Genomic DNA, 22,357 nt, shown 5'->3' on the forward strand with positions numbered 1-22,357 from the left:
CCCCTGCAGGCTCCATTATGTGTCTGAGGAATTTGAATTGACTTCTCCTCAGCAGAGCTTTTGGAAGACCCAATCAGTAATCTTCACAGATTTTATGCTGTCTTTTTCACTAACATGCACTTGTCAGCACACCCGCATACACCCACTGTCTCTTTTGCACACATACATGAGCACTGAACAGGGATAAAAGCAAACTCGGTCTTGGGTCTACTCCTACTGCTTCGGTGTTGTCCTCTCCCCCTCTCTCTCCCTCTGCCTCTCTTCCATTCTTGAAAGAGAAGACTTGCTTTGAACTCGGCCCTTTGATATGGTAATGTAATGGTGGTGGTGGAGGAAGGGAGGCGGGGTGTGGGGGATGGGAGGTGAATTCCTCTGAGTGCTGCAGTTGGTTAGATTGTTTTCATTGTAAAGGAAATGTTCTGCGCAAATGCCAGCACCCCCCCATCCCCTCCCTCTTACCGTCACTGCCCCCCTACTCCCCTTTCCTACAGTGCCTGCGTTGTCCAGAACGCTCATCAGCATGAAATTTGATGCTTTATACTTTTTTACACTTGCACTCAAACGAAGAACTTGGAGAGGCAGGAAATGATCAGAGTTGAGAGCGAGTGGCTTTGCTTCAAATCGGTTCTGTTCTCCTCTGTTCTCATGGGTATTTATTGTAAAAATAGCTCTTGGTGCAATGGGACAGCTTATGCCAAAATCCACTGCAGTTACTCTGTGAAGTTTTTCATTTAGTTTGGGCATGTTTGAGGTGTTTCTCTGTACTTTTATGTTGTTGTTTTTTTTTTTCTTTACACACGATAACAGTTCTGTCACTCATTCTGTTCTGTCACCCACACAGAATCCCGTCTCCCATTCCTGAACATTCCTATTTGTTTATTTTTGGACAGTTTTGAAATTACAATTAACTTGCTTTTCAAGTACATTAAAAGCTACATTATGCAGGTTTGTACCTTGGAACCAGCAAAAGTGTTTTTACAAGTTACCCTTTCCCTTCTGGCCACACTTGGCAAAGTTCGCACTTCAACATTTGTCACTTGTCTTGATAAGATGTCAAAGATAGATCTTTAGGCTATAATGCCTCTAATTATTATATTACGAATATCCTCGAACAGTGAAAGCCTCCTGAAAAGTATCTGAATTGAAGAAATATCTAATTAAGTTTGCCGCTAATGGAAATAATAATACTTAGAAATACAAATAGCTGGACATTAGCATTTGCCCCGATGATATTTTTCAGTATAATGTTGTTTTAAGAAACTGCTTAGTTAATTCTTAAAGTGAACAAAGAGTCACCATTTTTGTTAGCCGATAAAATTTTGTCAAGGAAGATTTTTTTTACCGACATTTGTGTCTAATGAATTAATGACAAGCTGTGGCTGATGGGCAGCTCTTTCAGCCAATGATTCATCCCATCCCGATGCAGAACCGAACGCCTCAGACGCTCCTTTGTGCCCACGGCACAATCGGACTGTATAACAGCAGTCTGGACAGCACACAACTCTGACCGGCTGGAGGTGCATCTGTGCTACGACAACCTCACCACCTAACCCCATTTACTACCTCAACCATTCATTCATCTGTCATGCCCCAACTCTGTTGTCTTTTTTTTTTTTGTCCTGTTGGTCTCAACCCAATCGCTTCCTGCCTATTTTTGTTTATTTATTTTATTCTTATCATTGCAATTGTCACTCTGTTTATGTTGTCATTGAGTTTTGGTTGTCTTATTTTCACCCTTACTGTCTTCCTTGATGTTTTTGCTATAGTTGTTCTCTCCTCCTGTCTGTTTATTTGTGGATGTCTTTTGTTTTTTCTAATTGTCTTCTAATTGCCTCTCTATTTATATTCATATTTATTTGACACTTACAATCTGTTATGCTGCTGTGACAATAGAATTTCCCCAATGGGGATCAAAAAAGTATCTTATCTTAAAAGATTGTTTAGACATTTATCATCTATAGTTGCCTCTCTGCCTACTGCTATTCATCTCCAGGCTAAGTGATTTATTTTTTTTATTAATTTTTTTTTCCACTGTAAAGAGATCCATGAAATCCCATATCCCAGAGCCTGTGTGAAATTGACTTGCACTGGTAGGTTCCCACTTTAGCCATTAGGGTGTATTTGTGTTTGTGTTGTTTATGACATGGGGATTCAATCACATTTTCGAGACTTGCCATATTTTTGAGTAAAAATGAAAATCCTAATATTTACTGTGCTTGGAGTCAACTTTTGCACCCATGTCAATAGCCTGTGGCGCTCCTATGTTAGCCCTGTCATTATAAGACTTCTACTTAAGAAGTAATGTATTATTAAGTCCCAAGCATCAACATTGGTGTCAGTTAAAACTTAGTGTTATATTTTACATATTGCCATAAAGGGTAATACCCATTAGTGCTTTAGAAATAATTCAACAAGATTCATACCTGTTTTGTGAATGTTCACAATTGTCACAGCAATCTAAATTCGCAGAAGAGTTTTATTTATGAGCTTCAGTCTGTTACTTGTGGCATGAGCAACACACTCTTCATATTTCCTGTTAGCCAGGTGTCTAATGTAAGTCTATTGTCTAAGAAAGCAACAGGACTATAATCACAGCATTCCAGTTCTTTGTACGCATTGCAATTCCATTTCAGCAAACAAATGGTCCTGTTTTAGCTGTCAATTGAATTACAGCCTACTTGTTGTAAAACCAAAGAAACAAACACTTAAGTAAAATGTTGTTTATGAACCTTCTTGTAATTGGTTTATCTCTTTAAAAGCCATGTGCAACAATTGATCGCAGTATCTGTTGGCTGGTTAAACCTGAACTTTGGTTCTGAATGAAACAATTTCTGAACCACTCCTAGCCAATTTTCTTGCAGTAAATGGTTTCAGGGGCAGCCTCCCACAATGCAGCTTTGCACCTTTTGATTTTAAAATCTCCCTTGTCATTCGTTTTTTTGTTGTTTTTTTTCTTGTGACATTTTCTCTTGGATTGAACATAAGTACATAGTGCCATTCTGTGTCAACATCACCTGAGCAAGAAAGATATGAGCGCATGGCACACTCTGAAAGGCATTAATATATTGCATTTGGGGACACAATTCATCTTAGCTTTCTCCGTCAATCTGTTGATCAACAAAATTGCAGTTCTTATAGAACCCATTGGCAAAATAATTGTATAATTGGGTTTAAATTGATATGGCAACAACATGGCTCTTGTCTTACTTTAGCTTAGACCAAAAAAAGAAGGTCAACTATAGAGTGATGAATTTACCATAGGGTTCTTGTTATTCTAGATCATTATATAGGTGTGACTAATTAGGGAAGCACATGTCTTAGGTACTGTAGAGGTTTGCCTATACATGTATAAAATGCACTCATGTCAGCTGTGTCATCATTATTTTTGTGCTGATATGAAACCTTTTTTTAACTCATCAAAAGTTTAATTAAGAAATCATATCATTATACTGTCCAGTAGAGCATGAGGTTACATTGTTTCCACTCTTAGTGCTTCCAACTCTGTGAAGTCATGGAATAGGAAATGCAGACATTGGGATTCTCGGTTGCTTTGTAGACAAATTAAAACACTGCTTTCCGATAAGTTATGGACAACGGCGTCACTTTGACGCAGTGATTAATGTTTCCGCTTCACAGCAAGAAGGATCATAGTTCGATTCCCACAGGAGCTTTTCTGTGTGGAGTTTGCATGTTCTCGCCGCATCTGTGCGGGTTTCCTCTGGGTTCACCAGTTTCCTCCCACAGTTCAAAAACATGCAGAGGTTAACTGGAGACCCTAAACGGAGTCCCAGACGGGTGAATGAGAGAGTGAGTGGTTGTTTGTCTCTAAATGTGGCCCTGCATTCGACTGACGACCGACCGTACCTCACCTCTTGCCCAATGACAGCTGGGATACGCTCCAGCACCCACCGTGACCCTGCACACAGGGTCACAGGATAGAGACTTAGTGAATGAAGTTATGGACAACTTTCAAACAAAAATAATTGCATTAAATTGCCTTATTTTAATTTTTAATAACTTATTAATCCCTAGTTTGAACATTTTCTTCATTTTATCCACCATGGATAAAACGTAAGCAGTGAGCAGCCACTTGAGCGGTGCCCCAGGAGCAGTTAGGGGTTTGATGTCATGGATCGACACTTCGACAGAAGGAGCTCTGGAATCGAACCAGGAACTTCCGGTTCCAAAACGTCCGTAGCTATACTGCCCTCTTCTCAAACTAGAAATCATAGCGCAATTCCTACAAGAAAATTATTTCCATTCCAGCTCAAAATTCAAATATCAGCTCGGATATCAGTTTCTGTTAATCAATTTCAGCTCCCCTACTTCAAATCAGTACCTTTTGGTAGGAAAATGTCATCATTTGAACCTTAGTAAGAATGTCATCATCGGGGTTTACATAACTGGTTTTGCAAGTGTCATTTGTCTCATTGCAGTGCTTTTCATAAACTTAAGAATCCAACAGTTACCTTGCAGTTTTTTTTTTGAGTACTTTGGTTTTATGGTTTTGTAAACAAGCGCTGTAAAGAAGCAAATATCTTTTGCACAGGATGTACTGTATTCTAGTAGCTTTAGCATTAGAACTGTTCACCTGGAGTTAAATTAGTCAGTGTTAATACCATTAATACCCAGCTGAAACACAATCACTCACTCTTCCTTGCTTCCTATTTCTTTCGTACATTCCAGCAAACATAGATTCACCTTTCACTCCAACTGGTTATATTCTTTATCTGTTAAGTAACTTCACTCATTATTCACAAAAAAAGACATCAAAATCATGACACGTGACGGGATACAGGAATTGATTTGACTTATTACCTGAATCAGATACTATCTGTTTTTTGGGCCAGCATGTGTTGACTTCATCTAACCTACAGCAGGACTGAATACACAACACACAATTATTTTGGTGGGGTAGCTCATCACTGTAAATGAAAACAGGTTTTATGTTGAAACTGTAAAAAAGCATGGGGTGCTATCCCAAACTAATTGCAATTTTGCATCACTCAATCATTTTTAATAACGAATTAAAAATTAAAGACTACCTGGTTCCTTCTTGCACCAAAGGGTGGGGTTCTGCAAGGTTTTTTAGTGTTTTCAGTTCATCTTAATAAAATGAATTTCCAAATCTATTGTAGCTGCTAACACAAAGGTCTCCGACAGGGGCCCCGTGACCCCTAGGGGGTCTGCGGGGGTACTGCAGGGGATCGTGAAAATTTTGGTTGATTTGACATTTTCATTTATTTCTTGTTGATTTTTTTTTCCACTTATTTACATGTCTTTAAATACACGTAAGCATCAATTCATTTCGTAGCAAATAAATGGGGCAGAAGACTATCTATTATGATGCAATTGACAGACTATGTTGATATTGGTATCAGTTGACATGGTCTATTTGTAAATGCTAGTGGCACGGCCACCCTATTGCACATGTGTAAAATTAAAATGTGAATATATGAACCTGTGTTTTATTCACATAGCTTAGAACTGAATGTACAAAAACAAGATTTATACATCCATGGCACCCAGCACAGCCTCATATTAAAAACAATTCTACACATGTATATCATAGGGGAATCCTACATTAACAGATTCACTCGAGAAATTTCAACCAGGTACTAATGATTAGTGTCTCTTGAATCTACTGTCAACACGGACACAAAATAGAAGATGTGTTAGAGCCTACTTATTTACTACCATTTTTTTTTTTATTTGAATACTTTATAAATTCCTTGTAGGAAATTGTTAATCCTCTGCAGTTAACCCATGATGGGTTAACCATGAGCAGTGGGCAGCCAACAAGCAGCACCCAGGGGGTAATTTGGGGGTCAATATCTTGCTCAGCATTATTTGTTTGGGCTCATGTTGAATTTGGGTTGTGCTGTTCAATTTTGGTTCATGTTGAGCAGACAGAAATATAAACAAAGCTTTATTCATGAACCCGTAGCCAACGGCTATACAGTATTCCCAATTTGAGTAGACTTTGTAAACAAGCTTGCAATGTAGAGATATGCGAAGCTCTACATTGGGAGCTATAGAAAAAGCCTTTATTCAGAGTTCAAGCTTTTGGTCTTGCAAGTGGTAACCTTATATTTATACCTATGCAGCAGTGCAGGATTATCTCATTTGGTTTTGATGAATAACAGTTGGTTTGTTGTGTCCTGCCACTCAATGCTTTTTTTCTTTCACTCCTCTACTGTGCAGAAGAGATTGAAAAAAGATGGTGTGTGTTGGGGGTTGCAGAAGTGATACAAGGAGATTGATGAGGCAGTAAGAGCAGGAGTAATTACTCGATGTCCATTCCCCAAGCCAGATTGGCAGACGGCTAATATCACACAGACCCCTAGCCCTGACAGACGCCCCACCTCCCCCAACGCTACCCCCAACTCAAATCGGGGAAGCATAACACCTCAACCTTTAGTCTAGGCCTAATCGTGTGCAGTCCGGCTGATTTCCCCATGTGGTATTTTTCCCTAAAGGAAGGGGGTGCATATAAAGATATTGACAAGGGAAACTGAATCTGGAGTCATAGGATAAGAGAAGCGTAAGGGAATCGTTAACCTTCAAGGATACCTTCTAATCTGAGTTTATTTGACACACCACTTTCACTGACACATAATAATCAAGAATCACTATTTCAGTAGGTTGAATTAAGTGATGCTTTAAAAGTGTTAAAAAAAAAAGTCCAGTTGTAAAGTAGGTAAAAAAAAAAACCTCAGTTGCACAGCAGATTCAACATATAGGAAGAGAGGAATATTAATTTTGTTCCGCCATTTAATATCAGTGTCACACATTTATTACTTCTTTCATCATCTCATGTGCACAAGAATGTAAAGTAATTTAATTAAGTCATAAAATTCCATAAAAGGGTCAGTTAAGATGCTGAGGAGATCCTCCCCATGTACTATCAGTCTATAAAAACTGTTTTTCCATTGACCTCCCATTTTCATCCTCTCAATTATAGCTGAAGTGATGTCTAATGTGTTTTTTTTTTTGAAGATTATTAATCTTATCACTATAACTCATTTAAATGCTTATGTGACCAAAAATGCATTGCATAAATTTTTTGTCCCCTGATGAATCATTGACCACGGCGCATATGAATAGCTCCAATATGTGTATAACATTTGTATACATCTTGTCAAGTACACTGACATTGTGATTCTACTCTTTGTCTGTTTATTATTTTTTCATTCTTAAACTCTTTCTCAAAGGGTGCACAGAACATTCATTTATAGCTCTGTACTTTTATTGTGACATCCCAAATCACAGTTTACCATTAACTGTCTAAAAATACTGTTTAACCTCCTCACTTGTAAAAAAAAGGTGTCAGGTATAGGATAATCTATTAATTTTTAGTTGCCCATCCCAACAATATGTTTTCAAATCTAGGCTTGTCATTACCTTCTTAAACAATCCTGTCGTGTTAGGGGTTAACATTACCCACTGAAATGGAGGCTCCATAACTTTAAATCAAAGCAGTATTTATGACTGAAATCCTGGAGTGTGAAAGGGAGAGCTATTGAATATTGATCAGAAGACTACAGTGGTTAATGAGATAAGCTTAATGGGAAGCATCACAAAAAGGATGGTACATTACAAAGGAGCAGAAGCATGCACTTACCTAACCTGGAACATTGCATCTTTATGCCATACCGATACCACACATTTGAAATGAACTTGCATTCATACACTATACACTATATATTTGGTGTGTCTAATTTGGTCTTTATGATTATAATGTAACCATAAGTTAATGGGTGGGCTATATCTAGAGAAGACGACTCAATGGCAGTGATAACATTACGGTTACAAATGAAATAATGGAATAAAACTCAGAATCTTGTGTGCTTAGATCAGGCTGATGCCCGACTTCATAGTTTATATACATTAGCTGAATTGCAAGCTGATTATATCTATGAGGTATGATATAATTATCCACTATTTGCCCAGTTTCGCCAAGTTGAAATGACTTCTCTAAATAGCTATGTCAGAGTAAACTTGAAAGTCATTGTGAATTTGACATACATTTTGACCATATTTTGCACCAAGAGAATGGTAGCAGAAAAGCAGTGAGTTGGATGGCAAATTGTCAAAATATAAAAAAAGAAATGAGGAAATAATTTCAGCAAATAGTCCCCCTGGCAGTTTTATAACTTAGATTAACAGTATCAAGAAATTGGTACATATTTGTCTGAAATTTATATTAGGAGTCAAAACCTCATTTTTCTGAATTAAATTTTCGTAATGCTTTTAAACGTCATTTGACCACTAATTTATACGTTCACTTTAGTACAGTGTTACTTATGTCAAACTATGTTCATTTAGATCAGTGTATTTCTACACTTCCATGCTCAACAAGCAATATGGCAGCTAAAGCCAATTCGAAACAGATTCTGCAGCACAATTATAAAATTGGACCTCCCATGATAACAATGTGCTTGTGTTCAAAGATTGAGCCATGCTTGTGTAATTGTTCTCCATTGTAGGATTGTGCGTAGCATTCTGATGTATTGAAGTAAGATGAGTGCTGAATTGAAGCCTGACAGTGAGATGTCCAGCCAGTTCAGGCTGTGTCTTTCCTCTAGATGTTGATCGGTGCTGAGGCTTTCTCTTCTGTTGCTCAACAGTGTAACATTCGGCCCCTTGATCTGTCTCTATTAATTTTTCTACAGATGGTAAAAACGAAACATTCCTGTCCTGAAAAAAACGTGCTAAGGGAGTGGGTATTGAGTGACCCGTCACTTTTAGTGTAACATCACCCACAGGCCAAACCACTACCTCTTCATCTCATTTACCCTTCCTCTCAGCAGGTCTATGTCTCTCAAACAGCTTTTAGGCTTTCCTCTTAAAGAAGGTCTCCTTAATTAAAGATATGTAAATGTGGTCTCAGCTGGATTGCATTAGTTAGGTGGTGGAGGGGTGGGAGAGTGTTGGAGCCCAGATCCTAATCTTGACTAATTAAGGATTAATTATAATTGATGGGAGCCTTCCACCCCTCTGCAGTATTGCACATTGCCGTCCCAGGCAGTATGTTTGTATATTTCACACCATGTCATAAATGCAGGGGAGAAATCTAAACATAAGGTTCAGCCAGGTTATAATAGCCACACCTAGAGCACCATGGGTCCTCTGTTTATTACAAAAATTGTGAGTCCCATGTTCCCATTCAAATGTGTCCCCCTCTATCCGTCTAAGTGGCTTTTGCTAGAATTAGTATGTCATATTAATTTGGAAAATTAGAATGACATATATGTCACTTTTCATGTTTTCACATTTCACAACAGGAGGAAAAAAGCGTACCTTCCCATCAAACCACAAGTAACTTGTTATCCAACTATGCATATGTTTTTACAATGATTTGGTTTGAGAAACTGATCATTTGACTTGTAGACCAACCGTATACCCTCAACTGTCTTTGACACTATCTGACTGTGTCATAATGCTTGTTCACTTGTTATAAATGGCCACTGCTCTTCTGATCTATCGCTTAATTGCAGCCTAATTTGCATAACAGTGCAAATTAACGACCTCTCAAATGAGCGTTCATTTTTCACAAAGTCTTTAGGAGCTCCTTAAGAGTCTGTGCTAATGAGCACAGGAGGCAGCTGGCCTGATGAGAGTTGACTGGGGGAAGATCCTTGCAATGCTATAACAAGCCTCCTGCTTAGGTGCTCTTTGTCATCCTCCCCTTACTCCTGTGACATTTCAAATTCTTTCTTTCGTGTCTCCATCTTTCTGTAGAAGCAAAACTGAAATGGACTTGGGGAGTGTCACATACAAGCATCAGTGTTTCCGAGCTGTTGCTTAAGCTTTGGTTGATGTCTGGTAGCACACTGACACTAAAAGCTTGTATTGGACAGTAAGTGATATTTCTCAGTCACAGTTAATAGTGTATCAATAACACGAGTTATTAACGTCACTGAAAATAGCCACGCACTCCGTTTCCATGTGATCAGATGTGTATCATGTCCTGTCATTCAATGTGAAATTGGAGTATACTATGAATATATCTTTCATGGTAGGTGTAATGTCTGGTGAGCATTTTGTTTAATTTGTAATTTTACACTTTCTTGTCCACGTCACCTTTACATTGTATTTGATAAGATTCTGTATTTAGGTGCACGTGAGCGTTAAAATGATTCATTCGAGAACGGTAAATACTGTGAGAGGAATGTATTTTGTAAACACCAAATAGTTTGGTGTTTGAAATAAGAAGAAGGCACATTAATATCCTTCGTTTGCGTCCGTAAAACTGTGTTTGTGTACGATCGTTGAAGGACTTGAAGTCATCACTCTGGTGCCCAATTCTCTCTTCAGATAATTAAGGGGTGATTAATGATGTGTTGGACTGAAGTGTTGTTTGCCCAAGGTGTGAGTTCTTCAATTCACACCTTAATCAGACCACACTGTGCTCACCTCCCAATGTGTGTGTGTTTGTGTCAGAGTGGAGGGCTGCGTGCAACAGGCCTCCAGTGAGCTCCCCAAACAGATGCTGATTAGTGTGAGCTGCTTAAAGTAGGAATGGACATATGGATTGGGCTCATTAAGTTAACTGTACTCCACAAAACACACCCTAATAAAAAATAGGGTACATGCTTCTGCGTCAAAATTTCAGTCTCACACACCAATATTCATTTGTCAAACGCCCATCAGGGAAACCATTAATTTTTTATGTGGGTTCTTTAGTTTTAATGTCACTCAACAACTTGCCAAAGGCAGAATTTTAGTCACCTAGGGCCCTTATTTTACTCAGCCCATATTTTACAGTAACACCCTCAAAATACTTTATGTAAAGCGGAACTTGTCTGTAAAAGTTGACATTAATCAAACGTTACAACAACGATACTGCCATAATTACAGAGGTTTCCCATTATATCTCCAGGGATAGAGTTGAGGTTTGTTCCTGTTTTTTTTTTTTTTTTTTTGTGAAGTAAATTTGCATATTCATGTTCAAAATTTTCATTGAGGAAACCATTTCTTTTTCACTGGGCTAGTCTCTTTATCTTTCTGTAATGAAAGGGAAAACTGTTTTCGGAGTCCTATCTTTTCTCCATTTCTAGCTCACTCTTTTTCATGCATGTCTATACTCCAGATTCTGTTCATTTCTGCTTTTCTCTCTCTCTCTTCATCTCTTGCACACATATCTTCTCCTGTGACTCCTTTTTTTTCAATTCTCCTTGGTTCTCCTTCTACCCTCTCTCTCTCTCTCTCTCTCGTGCGCTCTCTCTCTCTCTCTCTCTCTCTCTCTCTCTCACACACACACACACACACTCACTCTCTTTCCCTCTCTTTACCTTTTCCCCCCTTTTTCCCTTCCCTATCCTTCTCTCTCTCCCACTCCCTTGCTCTCTCCCAGTGAAAGGCTGAGAATACCCAAGGGAGCTGATGCAATTAAAATGCTAATCCTGTCTGTCTACAGAGAGAGAGAGAGGGGGGCTGACAGCATGAGGGATTGCGGCTCACATGGAGAACTCGACTGAAATGGAGAACAGAGGGGGGAGATGTGTGGGGGGGGGGTGTGCTGAAAGGGAGAGGGGGAGGGGATGTGTGTTGGGGGAGACAGAGTGAAAAAGGGGATGCTAGCGAGGGAAAAGACAGACAAGGATAAAGCTTGTGCTGCGAGCTGAGCAATGATATACTGGCTGCGTTTAAGTCTTATCTATGCCTATGTGTGGAAGGCATTACAGTTAATGTACAGCCCTACAGTATTTGTTAGGTTGCTCACCCTTACTTCCACCACTTCATATTCTGCGTGTTGTTTCTTCATAGCGCTCTGTTTCTACATTGGCAATACAGAAATGAGAATGATTATGTATGCAGTGAAAGCCCAGCTGGATACCCTGAATATTTCATAGTATATGTTGCTCGCTCTGTCTCTCAGTGCCACACAGCCCAGCGAGGGTGGTAACGTGTGCATAATAGTGTGATTTCTAAGAGCTATGGATGCAGGCTGTAGACCCTAAGCTGTCTTCCTCTCAGTTAAAAGGACTTAAGTATCATTAGCTACAGCATTCTGAGCTACAGTCTCTCGGTAGGTCTCAGTAACCAGCTTACCATCGGTGTTAGACACCACTTGATTAAAAGAAGACATCGCTCAGAATTCTGAGCTAAACAGCCGTCCTGCCCTTACAACCTGTTGTTTTTTTGTTTTTTTTTAACAGTTATTTCGTCAGAGAGGTTTGTTTGTTTTTCACATGGTATAGTCCTCATCTTTGCATTTACTTAACTCATCATAGCAAGCTGCTATAATACCACTAGACCACTAGACTGTGCATGAGTGCAATTGTGGGTAATCACAGCTTAATTGGAGTAATTAGGGGAATGTAGGGGCATTAGGCTACAGCTGGGGGCCATAATGAGGTGGGGGCAAAGGGGGGGGTGGGATTGGTGAAGAGCTTCAAGAGCCACAGTTGCCCTCTGTACTGTACATCAGCTGTACTTATCAGCGAGTGGGCATTGAAACTAACCCCAGACACCACTAAAGATACTTAAAACTGTATTAAGCTTTACAGCTCCCTTTATTGTTATTACCAAGACAAACCCCAGGACTACAAAGTATCCAGATTACTACTTGGATTCTGTTAGACTGCAGGTTCAAAACAACATGGGGGGGAAAAAAAGAACTCTTTGAAGTTAATCTTTGAATTAGCTATAGGTTATTTGCCTAAGTAGTGGAGAGACTGCTTTTGAATGACTGAAAGAAAAAGAGGAGGGAAAAAAGATGGGCGAATCAGGGTCATTAGTTCAGGCGGCAGGGTCTGCTGCATTCCTGAGCCCTAAGATGGGGGAGCAGCAGAGCAGGAATGTGCTTTGGAAAAAGAAGAGACCTAAGCAGAGGGAAAGAAACAGGCAAGAAGGAACAAGAAAAGGGGGTGGGGGTGGGGGAATTGGACACTTTGCTACAAGAGACCTTAAATGGTGGAACAGAGTCATTTATCAAATGAAGTTTGGAAAAGCAAAAACTCATCTGCTCCGTGGCATTTGGAAAGTTTAAGCAAAACTGTTTTCGTCCTCATTTTTCCCACATCTGTTACCCCTGCAGTATCGCTCCACTCATTTGTTAGCTTTTGACTGCTCTGTGGCTGCAAACTTTTTTCCAGCGTCACTTGATGGTGAAACTTTTAACAGCCTTATATGTCATTATTTAGACGTCAAAGTTGTGCAAACAGGAGAACTTGTGAATGAGTGAGTTAATACACTCTGTAACCTTTGGTGATGAGCTTTGACTAACTAGCATAATCCCTAACAAGGACAAGCAGCTAAAACCTCCGTGGTTCCACTCGGATTAAAATCGCCCCTCCATATTTTCACCGTCTCTCACAGTTGCGCACTTTGTCTGGTTTCAATACGTTTAAAATGTGCTCTTACCTCTCGGAGTAAGTATACATGATTAAGGATCGTCATACTACGTACATAGGACAGTTATTTGTAAAATGTAATTTTTTTAACAACCTTCTTTTTTTGTTTTTATAGATACACACATTGCGTTTACAGAATATCATACAAGGTTTTTCAGAAACTCTTCTGGAAATTTTGTTCCAAAAGAGTTAACATTGTTCAATGCTCATGAAAAGACAAGATTATTTTTATAAGGATAAAACATTTGACAAAAATTATATTGCCTCTGGTTGTGATGATTCTTACCATTTCTTTCACCAACCGAATGCATCTCTCACAAAAATAACACTACTGTTTTCACATATTTAACATGACAGCTTATTACAGCCATTTTACATTGTGCACATTGTGCCTTAAAGGTTCCACCTAACATTTTTCAAATTTATATATAAGAGTACTGGCGTGCAACTTTTGCTTCAATGTTTTTCCGGGTCATCAGGCTTACTGTAAACTAGTGAAAACCCTGGCATTGAATTGAATTAGAACTAATATTACTCCCACCATCGTAAACATCCACCTCGTACTTATTTAAATCATTGGCATTTATGAGAAGGCAACAAGCTTATTTGATTGCAATATGAAGCACATATGCAAAGTAATATAATTTGTTGAGAGAAAGTTTCTAAATAGATTAAACAGAGCAGTCTCATCTCTTTCCATGTATTGCTGCTGCTGGTACTTAGGGGTGGGACACTGATCAATATTCCTTCGAGACGCAAGTAGCCAGCTTCAAAGTGCTTATTTAGTGCGATACAGTCGAAAGCCCAAACGTGTTCGATTTTTGGGAAGTCTAACAATTCAAGACACTAATCTAACCAAACTTGCATTTTGCTTGAAAATGTAAGACAATATTTATTATTTAAATCGTTTTTCCAGCCCGAACGAGTCGAATATTTTGCTTTGTTATGGAACTATGAGGCATAACCTTCACCACTATAGCTATTATGTTAACCCCTATATTCAGTATTGTGGACTCTTGTGTTATCCCATGGATCTCCTCATTCGCAGAATGGATTAACCAGTTAGTAAACAGTTTGCCCATGATCATGAATAAGGTTATATTATGCCTTTTTTGTCAGAGATTTGATTATTTCGAATCAACAAACGTTGTTAAATGCTTGAGGTCGTAAGATAGTACTTGTCTGTATTTGAAACTTTCCAGTAACAGAGTGTTATCTGTAAGGGTGTGTATGTGGGAAAGAGAGATGAGAGCAAGGCTGCAGGCTGACAGAGGTCCTGGTATAATACAGTGGTGGAGAGCAGGGACTGATAACTATACTTATGGCCACTGGGGCTCATAGTGACAGCACATGCACTCGCATTACTGGTCCCATGCCTCATGCCCTTATCCTTGGCAGCCCGCCATAAAGGGGCGACACTGTCCTCTGCTGTTGGTCGCGGGGAAGTTCAGGCTTATTGAGAATTCAGCCAGGCACTTATTGCAACAACTCTGGGGAGAAACTTGACTGGATTTGACAGGGCTGCACTTCTATGAATTTTAGCAGTGATAAAGCATTTTTGTCTGGTTCCTTCTCACCCATAGTGTTAGGTTTCCTCTTCAAGGGCAAATGTATGGTCTTCGCGTTAACCCCGACCTTTTTAACCAGCGGGTTTTTTTTATGACTCGTTTCTAGATATTCGGGTTTGGCCTGTCTGTGAGAGGAATCAGGATATGGTCAAAACATCCAGCGCTCCATCACAAACCTCAATCCTTTCCTTTCTGTCATTTCTCCTGGACAGTGCTGAGTATACGTGGTGTGCAGGAGGAGGACCCCCCAGATCCCCAAATCATGAGGTTGGACAACATGCTGCTAGCAGAGGGTGTGTCAGGACCAGAGAAAGGAGGAGGATCAGCTGCAGCAGCTGCAGCTGCAGCAGCAGCAGGAGGCTCGCCTACAGACAGTAGCATCGAACACTCCGACTACAGAGCAAAGCTTGCCCAAATTCGCCAGATATATCACTCCGAGCTGGAGAAATATGAGCAGGTGTGTGCATGCTTTTCATATATGAATATACCATAAATTAATAAGATTGTTTTGTCAATACATTCAGATCAACCAGTTATGGTAGCAATCACGTTTTACCTAATATATGGAAAGAAAACAAGACATCCAATTTCAAGTTCATACATCCGTATGTGAATACTCCGACATGAACTTGAAATTGAATGTTTTATTGTTTTGCATGAACTTAAGCTAACAGCATGTCTTGATACCGTAATTTTCACTGTCAGTTTAATTGTGGAAATACATACATTTTCAATGGCTGGTGAGTGGAAAGCATTTAAAAAGAGATCTTTTAGTACTTCCTGTAAGAGTACACTTCAACTTTTGCTTTTCTTTTTGCTCAAAATGAACCAGTTTTGGCACCATGCTATCACAATGTGTGATTTTTAGAAAATTTCAATTCAAGTCAGAATGGAAAAGTGTCACACAAGTGACACCCAGAGTGACATATAACATCATCATGCTTCTCAGACACAACCTCTGCTGCATGACTGATGCTGAAATACCAGAGCCGCAAAGCTCAATGTTTCATTTGATAAGGGAAATAGAAAGTATATAACTTTATGTTAAAATATCAAGAATCTACTTTCGCACCATCAGAAATGTATTAAACCTAACTGTATATCGAGGACAGGTCTGGCCAACCCGCAGCTCTTACATTCATGTTGATTTATTTTTGTTTGTCTTTTTTTTTGTTGTGCGAGGATGATGTTTGAGCAGTGTGCGATTGCACAAGTGCGCAGCTTAGAGGGAACATAGTGCACATACTGTAAAAAGAAAAACACGATCATGAAATTCAACATGAACGCCACATGCGGCCCGGGAGATCTAGGATTACAGCCAAGAACCATTGGATCCGTGGTTCCTGTAAAAAGATGTTGTAGTCCTGTTGATCGATCATTTTTCCATATCGACCTCAGTGGTCCTCATCTTGAGAGCCACCTGGTTTCTCCGTCCAGTATGTATATTAGTGGTTCAGGGATGGCATTTGATGTCATTCAAATCCATGTGCAGCCATAAATCATCCACCCACCTGAATGAATTATTTCTCACACTTTATAACTGCGATCGCTCCTATCTACATGTGAACATTTCAGTTCTCATCTGTATTGCCTTTTGAATTATCCCAAGCACTAATGTCAACAGTATAAAACGCAAAAGTCGATTATACAAATAACCTGTAGATGTAGATACTCTTTGACATCAATGTAAATAGATTGTACTTTTTTACTGTTTTATTTTATTTTATTATATGGAACATATATAAATTACAAAGAGATGACTTTTCGAGAACATCAGTAAAGGGGTTTATATTTCTAGTTCTCCCTATTCAAGGGAAAACACGAACTGTACTCTGGTTCCAACTCTCCACTTTTTTAAAAGCAATTTAGGATTAAAATGAAAAGAACCGCTCTATTATTAATGACCAGCATCAAAGGTGGCCTCCATGTAGATTGAGTTAGCATGCTCTCTATGTGAAGACCAGAAGCGTGCAAGCTACAGCCACGAAGCTAAGCTTTTTGATTCTTCTGTAATGTAGATTTTAGAAAAGTAAAAAAATACTATCCCTAATAATTAGTAATGAATTTATGCATGTCACTATCAAAGAACTATCCTCCATTAATGTGGATACTTTTTTTATAACTAGACATAATCTGAACCATAAATGCAACCCTCATGTCGATAATTTTGCCTGTTTTTGGGAGGCATGTTCATTGTCCTCCAGGTGAACTGCTGTCTGGCTTGCCCCTTCAATGGCAATATGGTTGTTTCTTTTATACTCAGAATATGTCTTTCCTGCTGTTAGACAAATAAGTAGTTTGCATAATAATGCCTAATAGAATCTAACGTTTAATATAATGCAAACATACCGCAGAAAATAATCTGTTTATTTGACCCGGATTTTACAGAGTTGTCTTTGCCCAGGATAGAGTCTGTGTTTTTTTTTTCTTACTATGGCATTCAACTGTCTCATCTCTCCAGGCATGCAGTGAATTCACCAACCATGTAATGAACCTGCTGAGGGAGCAGTCGCGAACACGGCCCATCTCTCCCAAGGAGATTGAACGGATGGTGGCCATCATCCACCGCAAGTTCAGCTCCATTCAGATGCAGCTCAAACAGAGCACTTGTGAGGCCGTGATGATCCTGCGCTCACGCTTCCTTGATGCCAGGTCTGTCTGTGTGTGTCTTGATGTTATTTACATTATATAGGTGGTTATTGTCTGGAATGGTGAAGTCATGTCTAGGCACACTAATGTAGTGTCAGCCTTGCATTCCATGCATGTTGATTACCTCTCTTCTCCATATGTCAGACGTAAGCGGCGCAACTTCAACAAGCAAGCTACAGAGGTGCTGAACGAGTATTTCTACTCCCACCTGTCTAACCCTTACCCTAGTGAGGAGGCGAAGGAGGAGCTAGCCAAAAAGTGTGGGATCACAGTGTCTCAGGTGAATGCTATTACACCACTGGGTAGTTGTTATTTTGTCAGCAACCGCTTGCCATTAATGTATTTGGTGTTTAAATTGCTCTTGAATCAAATAAGACATAACAAGTACAATGGAATAATAATTTACCTGTTAGAGGTATAATTACCTCTATAATTTACCAGTTAAGCTAGGGTACATGTATATTCTCAAGGTTGATTTTATTGTCCTAAAGATAAGTTTGCATCAGGGGACAGTACCTATACTGCCGGAGAATAATTCTCACAACACACACACATGGCTATTTAGAAACAAACATACTATAACTAACACACGCATGGAAAATAATGAATACATTAATTCATATCCTTTCAATACCACTTACTCACTCCTGGATACAGGGTTGTTGCGTCCAGGGGTCAATACCAGCTGACATTTTGGCCTGTGACAGGGTTCACCCTGGATCGGTTGTCAGTCACCGAGCCACACCTTGAGACATACTGTAGACCCATTCACTGTCATTTACTTCTATGGACAAGTTAGAGCCCTTAATTACCTGCTTGTTTTCTGACCGTTAAAATAAACTGGAGACAACGCACACAAGCAAAAATGCATCAACCAGTGCCCAAACAATCCTTATTTGCCACTTGTTAAGTGTAATGAAATGCAGTAGTAGCCCTCACTTGTTAATTTTAACATGGGCAGGGTTAGTTTACTATGGTTCTGACTTAGGTTGAGGAGGTGAAACACTAATAGCTTGTCTTTCTGTCCCTCAGGTCTCTAATTGGTTTGGAAACAAGAGAATACGTTACAAGAAGAACATTGGAAAGTTTCAGGAGGAAGCCAACCTGTATGCGGTTAAAACAGCGGTTGATGCTGCTAATGTGTCAGCGCAGGCTAGCCAGGCGAATTCTCCTGCAACACCCAACTCAGGTACTTTGTGTTCCTAATTTTCCTTCTCAACCACCACAAATTGCAGCTAAGTATCAGGCTCTTCTTCATAAAGTCAAATTGATACTCACAACTGACCCTGTCATAACTGACTGCGACTGTGCGTCTTTTCCGGAAAAAGCAAAAGTTAAAAAGGTTCTCAGCTACCATTCACAGGTAGCAACTGGCTGAACATGTGGAACATTTATACATAATACTCTAATGTTTAATTTCAAGCCTTGATAAAGCTTTACTCATCTTGCTCTGTTGCAAACTAGCTTTCTGGCTCAGTGAATATACCGTTGTTCTTTTTACAGTTTATTATCAGTTGCAATCATGAGCTCAAAATAGGCTGTTCTTGCAGTTTGGGAAGTCATAGTTAATCTTATTTGAAGGCCTAAGGTTTTGATATCCTTTGGCTTCTTTTTGTATTTCCATCCGTCAGTTTTTTTCCCAACATACTGTAATTTGATAATACCTGTGTACAATTTTAGACCCTTAAAATACTCACACATAGCATTACCATTTTTGCTTCAAGAGCTTTCTGTCATTTACTTTCTCCTGAAAAGCTTTATACTTTTCACTTGTTTATCCATTCACTTTGGGTGAATGCCTTTTTATTCGATAAACTCCTAGCACATAGTAGTAATATGTTCCCATTTTGTAAACAAAGCGGTGTGGACTGCTTAGGAAGTCATTAACATTTGGATTCATTTAGTTAGCTGCTTTTTGAAAGCCAATAGAATATATGACATCTTAATGTGGGACAGGACTGTTTCTGAGAGGGGGGGGGTTATTACTTAAAATGGCCATTTGAGGAGGAGAGTGAATGTCTTAAGAAATCTACAGTCACTTTGTTCATTTTTTTTAAATTAATCAGAAACTAACTGTTGTATTCCAATCCATTATTACTACAAACATATTTTGCAATTTTAGATCACTGAAATGCTTCAACTCACTAGCACTATTGCACATTAAAAGTAGTAGCCAGAATTAAAACCTGGATTTTTCTTTAATTGCTTCTTTCAAGTTGTGCTCTGGATTGACATTTTCCTAGTCACATGTATACTAGTCTTCAACATTCCCCAGTATATAAATAGGTTAAAACTGCGAGGAGTGCACACCTGATTAATGATTTTGATGACACCTGATTTAAAGAGAAAATCATATATATTTTTTTATTTTGCATCAGTAAACTACTGTACAAAAAAGTACAATATATTGCAGAAATTGACTTTGGGTCGTTGTTCGTGCTTAAAAAGGCAATGTTTATGTTTATATGCATTAAAGAATCCACATTTTTTAGGCTTGTCAAGTGACCTTTTAGAATAAGCAGAGAACTGAAAACAAATTGTTCATAGTTATTAAATGTGAATACCTCCTCTCTTTCGGTCAGTGTTGATGACCGATGGTGACCATAGACCCTAAAGCTTTCCGCTGAGGCTGGTTTACCATTGGCTCTCTCTTTCTATAAATATATATATATTTATATATATATTAAGTATTGCCTGCAGGGCCACCCGCGTCATACAGTTTGTCTCACACAGGCGACGCCTACCTTGGCCTGCGTTTGCTCAACGGGGAGGGTCTCAGCATCAGCCCCTCTCTACAGCAGCAGGTATGCACTGAGGACAGCTGCAGAGTTGACCTCAATGCCATCAACCCAGATAGCATCCCAGGATAGCTACCCCTAGCTTAGCACCTTTTGACCTCGACCTCTCCTCAGATCCTGTCCTGTCTTTACCTTTGACCCTGACATTTTCCCCCAACACAAACACACAAGCAGCATGCACCATGCACCGTGGTGCCACGTCATTAGCCAGGTTAAGCCATTATGGTTGTGTAAACCTGTAGAATTTCACGAGCTTTAATTAAATGCGCAGTAACTTCCAGTAAGATATAATTCAAGAGCAGCGATATCTTAAGTGCACAACCCCTGAAACAAGCGTCTCTCTCCAAATATTGAAACTGTCAAGGTATCAGCAAGCACCTCAAAGTGATTGGCAAGTGAGAAACCAGCAATCTGCAGTTTTATGTTCAGAGTCTATATTTCCCAGAATGACCTTCACCCTGGATAATGCCTCCTTCTTTATTAACCCTTGTTCTTCCCTGCACATCCAAACATCCCCCCATTCCATCTCTCCATGTGTCCTGTCTTGTCCTGTGTAGACCTAATAGAAACAATCTGACACTTGACTGTTCTTGTGAGTTTTGTTGAGAGCCGCGCTACCTTTGAGCACAGAAATACAAATGTGCTTTTGGCTCCAGCTCTAGTCCTTTATTCCTTGGGAATAAAAAGTGGTTTGGTGGGGTGCCATTATGGTAATGGGTGAGCTATAATGTTTAGTGGTCAGACTGACCTGAAAGGCAACAAATCCTGATGAAAGAGTACACTGCGGAGTAATGGCAGCATATCGGTTTAAAGTGGTAATAAATGACTGACTCAAACAAAGGAGTATTTTTGGACTCAGACCCCATTTACACCTGCATTAAAAGTTTTTTTATGCCAAGATTGTCTCAGTTTTTAACCTGCTTGCACGCCCTGCATTCATGTTTCTGCATTTAGATCATATCAGTGTGACCATTCCTGACCCCTTAAAGGTGGTCCGGCAGGTCAGATCAAACTAAAATGGTATTACACACTGTGCCCATTTACACTTTGGGTTCATATGTTCTTTTCACTGCCCAGGTAAGATATATAGACCCAAAAAACTTGTTACAGGAATGTATAAATGGGCCCCCACTCCTGTTTTCGATCTTATTTGGAATCATTTGTTTTAGAATGCTGATTTTTTTTTTACATTTATTTATTTTCCTTTCTGTTCTTTAAAAGGTGGATACCCTGCACCGTGCTACACACCTGATGGCCGGTTATGAGGAGCTGTCGGGTAATGGCCTCTACACGCCTCATCGCCTGGATGTAAGGACCAACAGCTCCCATCTTGGTGTAGCTTAAGTTCTAAGATAGAAAGGATGAGCTGTGCCATGGCAGCAAGGAATGACGTGATTTGCAATAGGAGATAGATCCAGAAACAAAGCCTGAATCTGGCCCAGATATAAGCGAAGCATGTGTCTGAACATTCATGTGCCAGTTAAGTTCCACTGCCTGTTACTCTGGTATGTGGATCATACTCCAGCTTTTAAGCTCTGACATATTGCAGAAATAAACTCTACCAACCACTAAAAGCAATAATAATAAAGAAATTCTAGCTATTAGCAGGAGATGAGACTTGCTGGTAGACAGTCCGCCCAATTGTACTTAGAAATTATGTCTAGCAAAAAGCATGTAACCTCTTTTGCTTTGAGCGTCAGTGGTGATGCACGTTTGTATTGTGTATCACAATACAATCAATATATTCTCCTCATGCATCTTGAGAGAAAGGCTACTACAGAATTCACAACCCTTCACGTTTTATGGACATCTTTACCTGTTATTTACCAACTCTATGCTTTCTGGTTATTAAAACAAAAACACAAACAATATACCCTTAAACAGTCCTGCAAAACAAGTTTGGAGAGAGGGTTTTTTACGAAGTTCCTAACATTTAAAATCTGTCGGTATTTCATAAAATGAAATAGACTTGTCTGACACC

General features: G+C 39.4%; 1 protein-coding gene across 4 annotated transcripts in view; it reads left to right on the plus strand.

Moving 5' to 3' along the window:
- The window catches only part of pbx4 (pre-B-cell leukemia transcription factor 4), a 34,021-nt gene that overhangs the window by 8,337 nt on the left and 3,327 nt on the right, over positions 1-22,357 (plus strand). For 3 of the 4 annotated variants that reach the window (XM_086175841.1, XM_086175840.1, XM_086175842.1), the window contains 6 exons: positions 15,142-15,386; positions 17,391-17,581; positions 17,723-17,858; positions 18,611-18,767; positions 20,312-20,382; positions 21,598-21,684. In XM_086175841.1, coding sequence (XP_086031967.1) covers positions 15,142-15,386; positions 17,391-17,581; positions 17,723-17,858; positions 18,611-18,767; positions 20,312-20,382; positions 21,598-21,684 — 887 coding nt within the window. The remainder of the gene's footprint in view (positions 1-15,141; positions 15,387-17,390; positions 17,582-17,722; positions 17,859-18,610; positions 18,768-20,311; positions 20,383-21,597; positions 21,685-22,357) is intronic. The other variant, XM_086175843.1, reaches the window with a different exon arrangement.

The sequence above is a fragment of the Fistularia commersonii genome, chromosome 28, assembly GCF_037954325.1.
Source record: "Fistularia commersonii isolate RoL2024-O1a breed Wild chromosome 28, RoL_Fcom_v1.0, whole genome shotgun sequence".
In the NCBI taxonomy this organism is placed as follows: domain Eukaryota; kingdom Metazoa; phylum Chordata; class Actinopteri; order Syngnathiformes; family Fistulariidae; genus Fistularia; species Fistularia commersonii.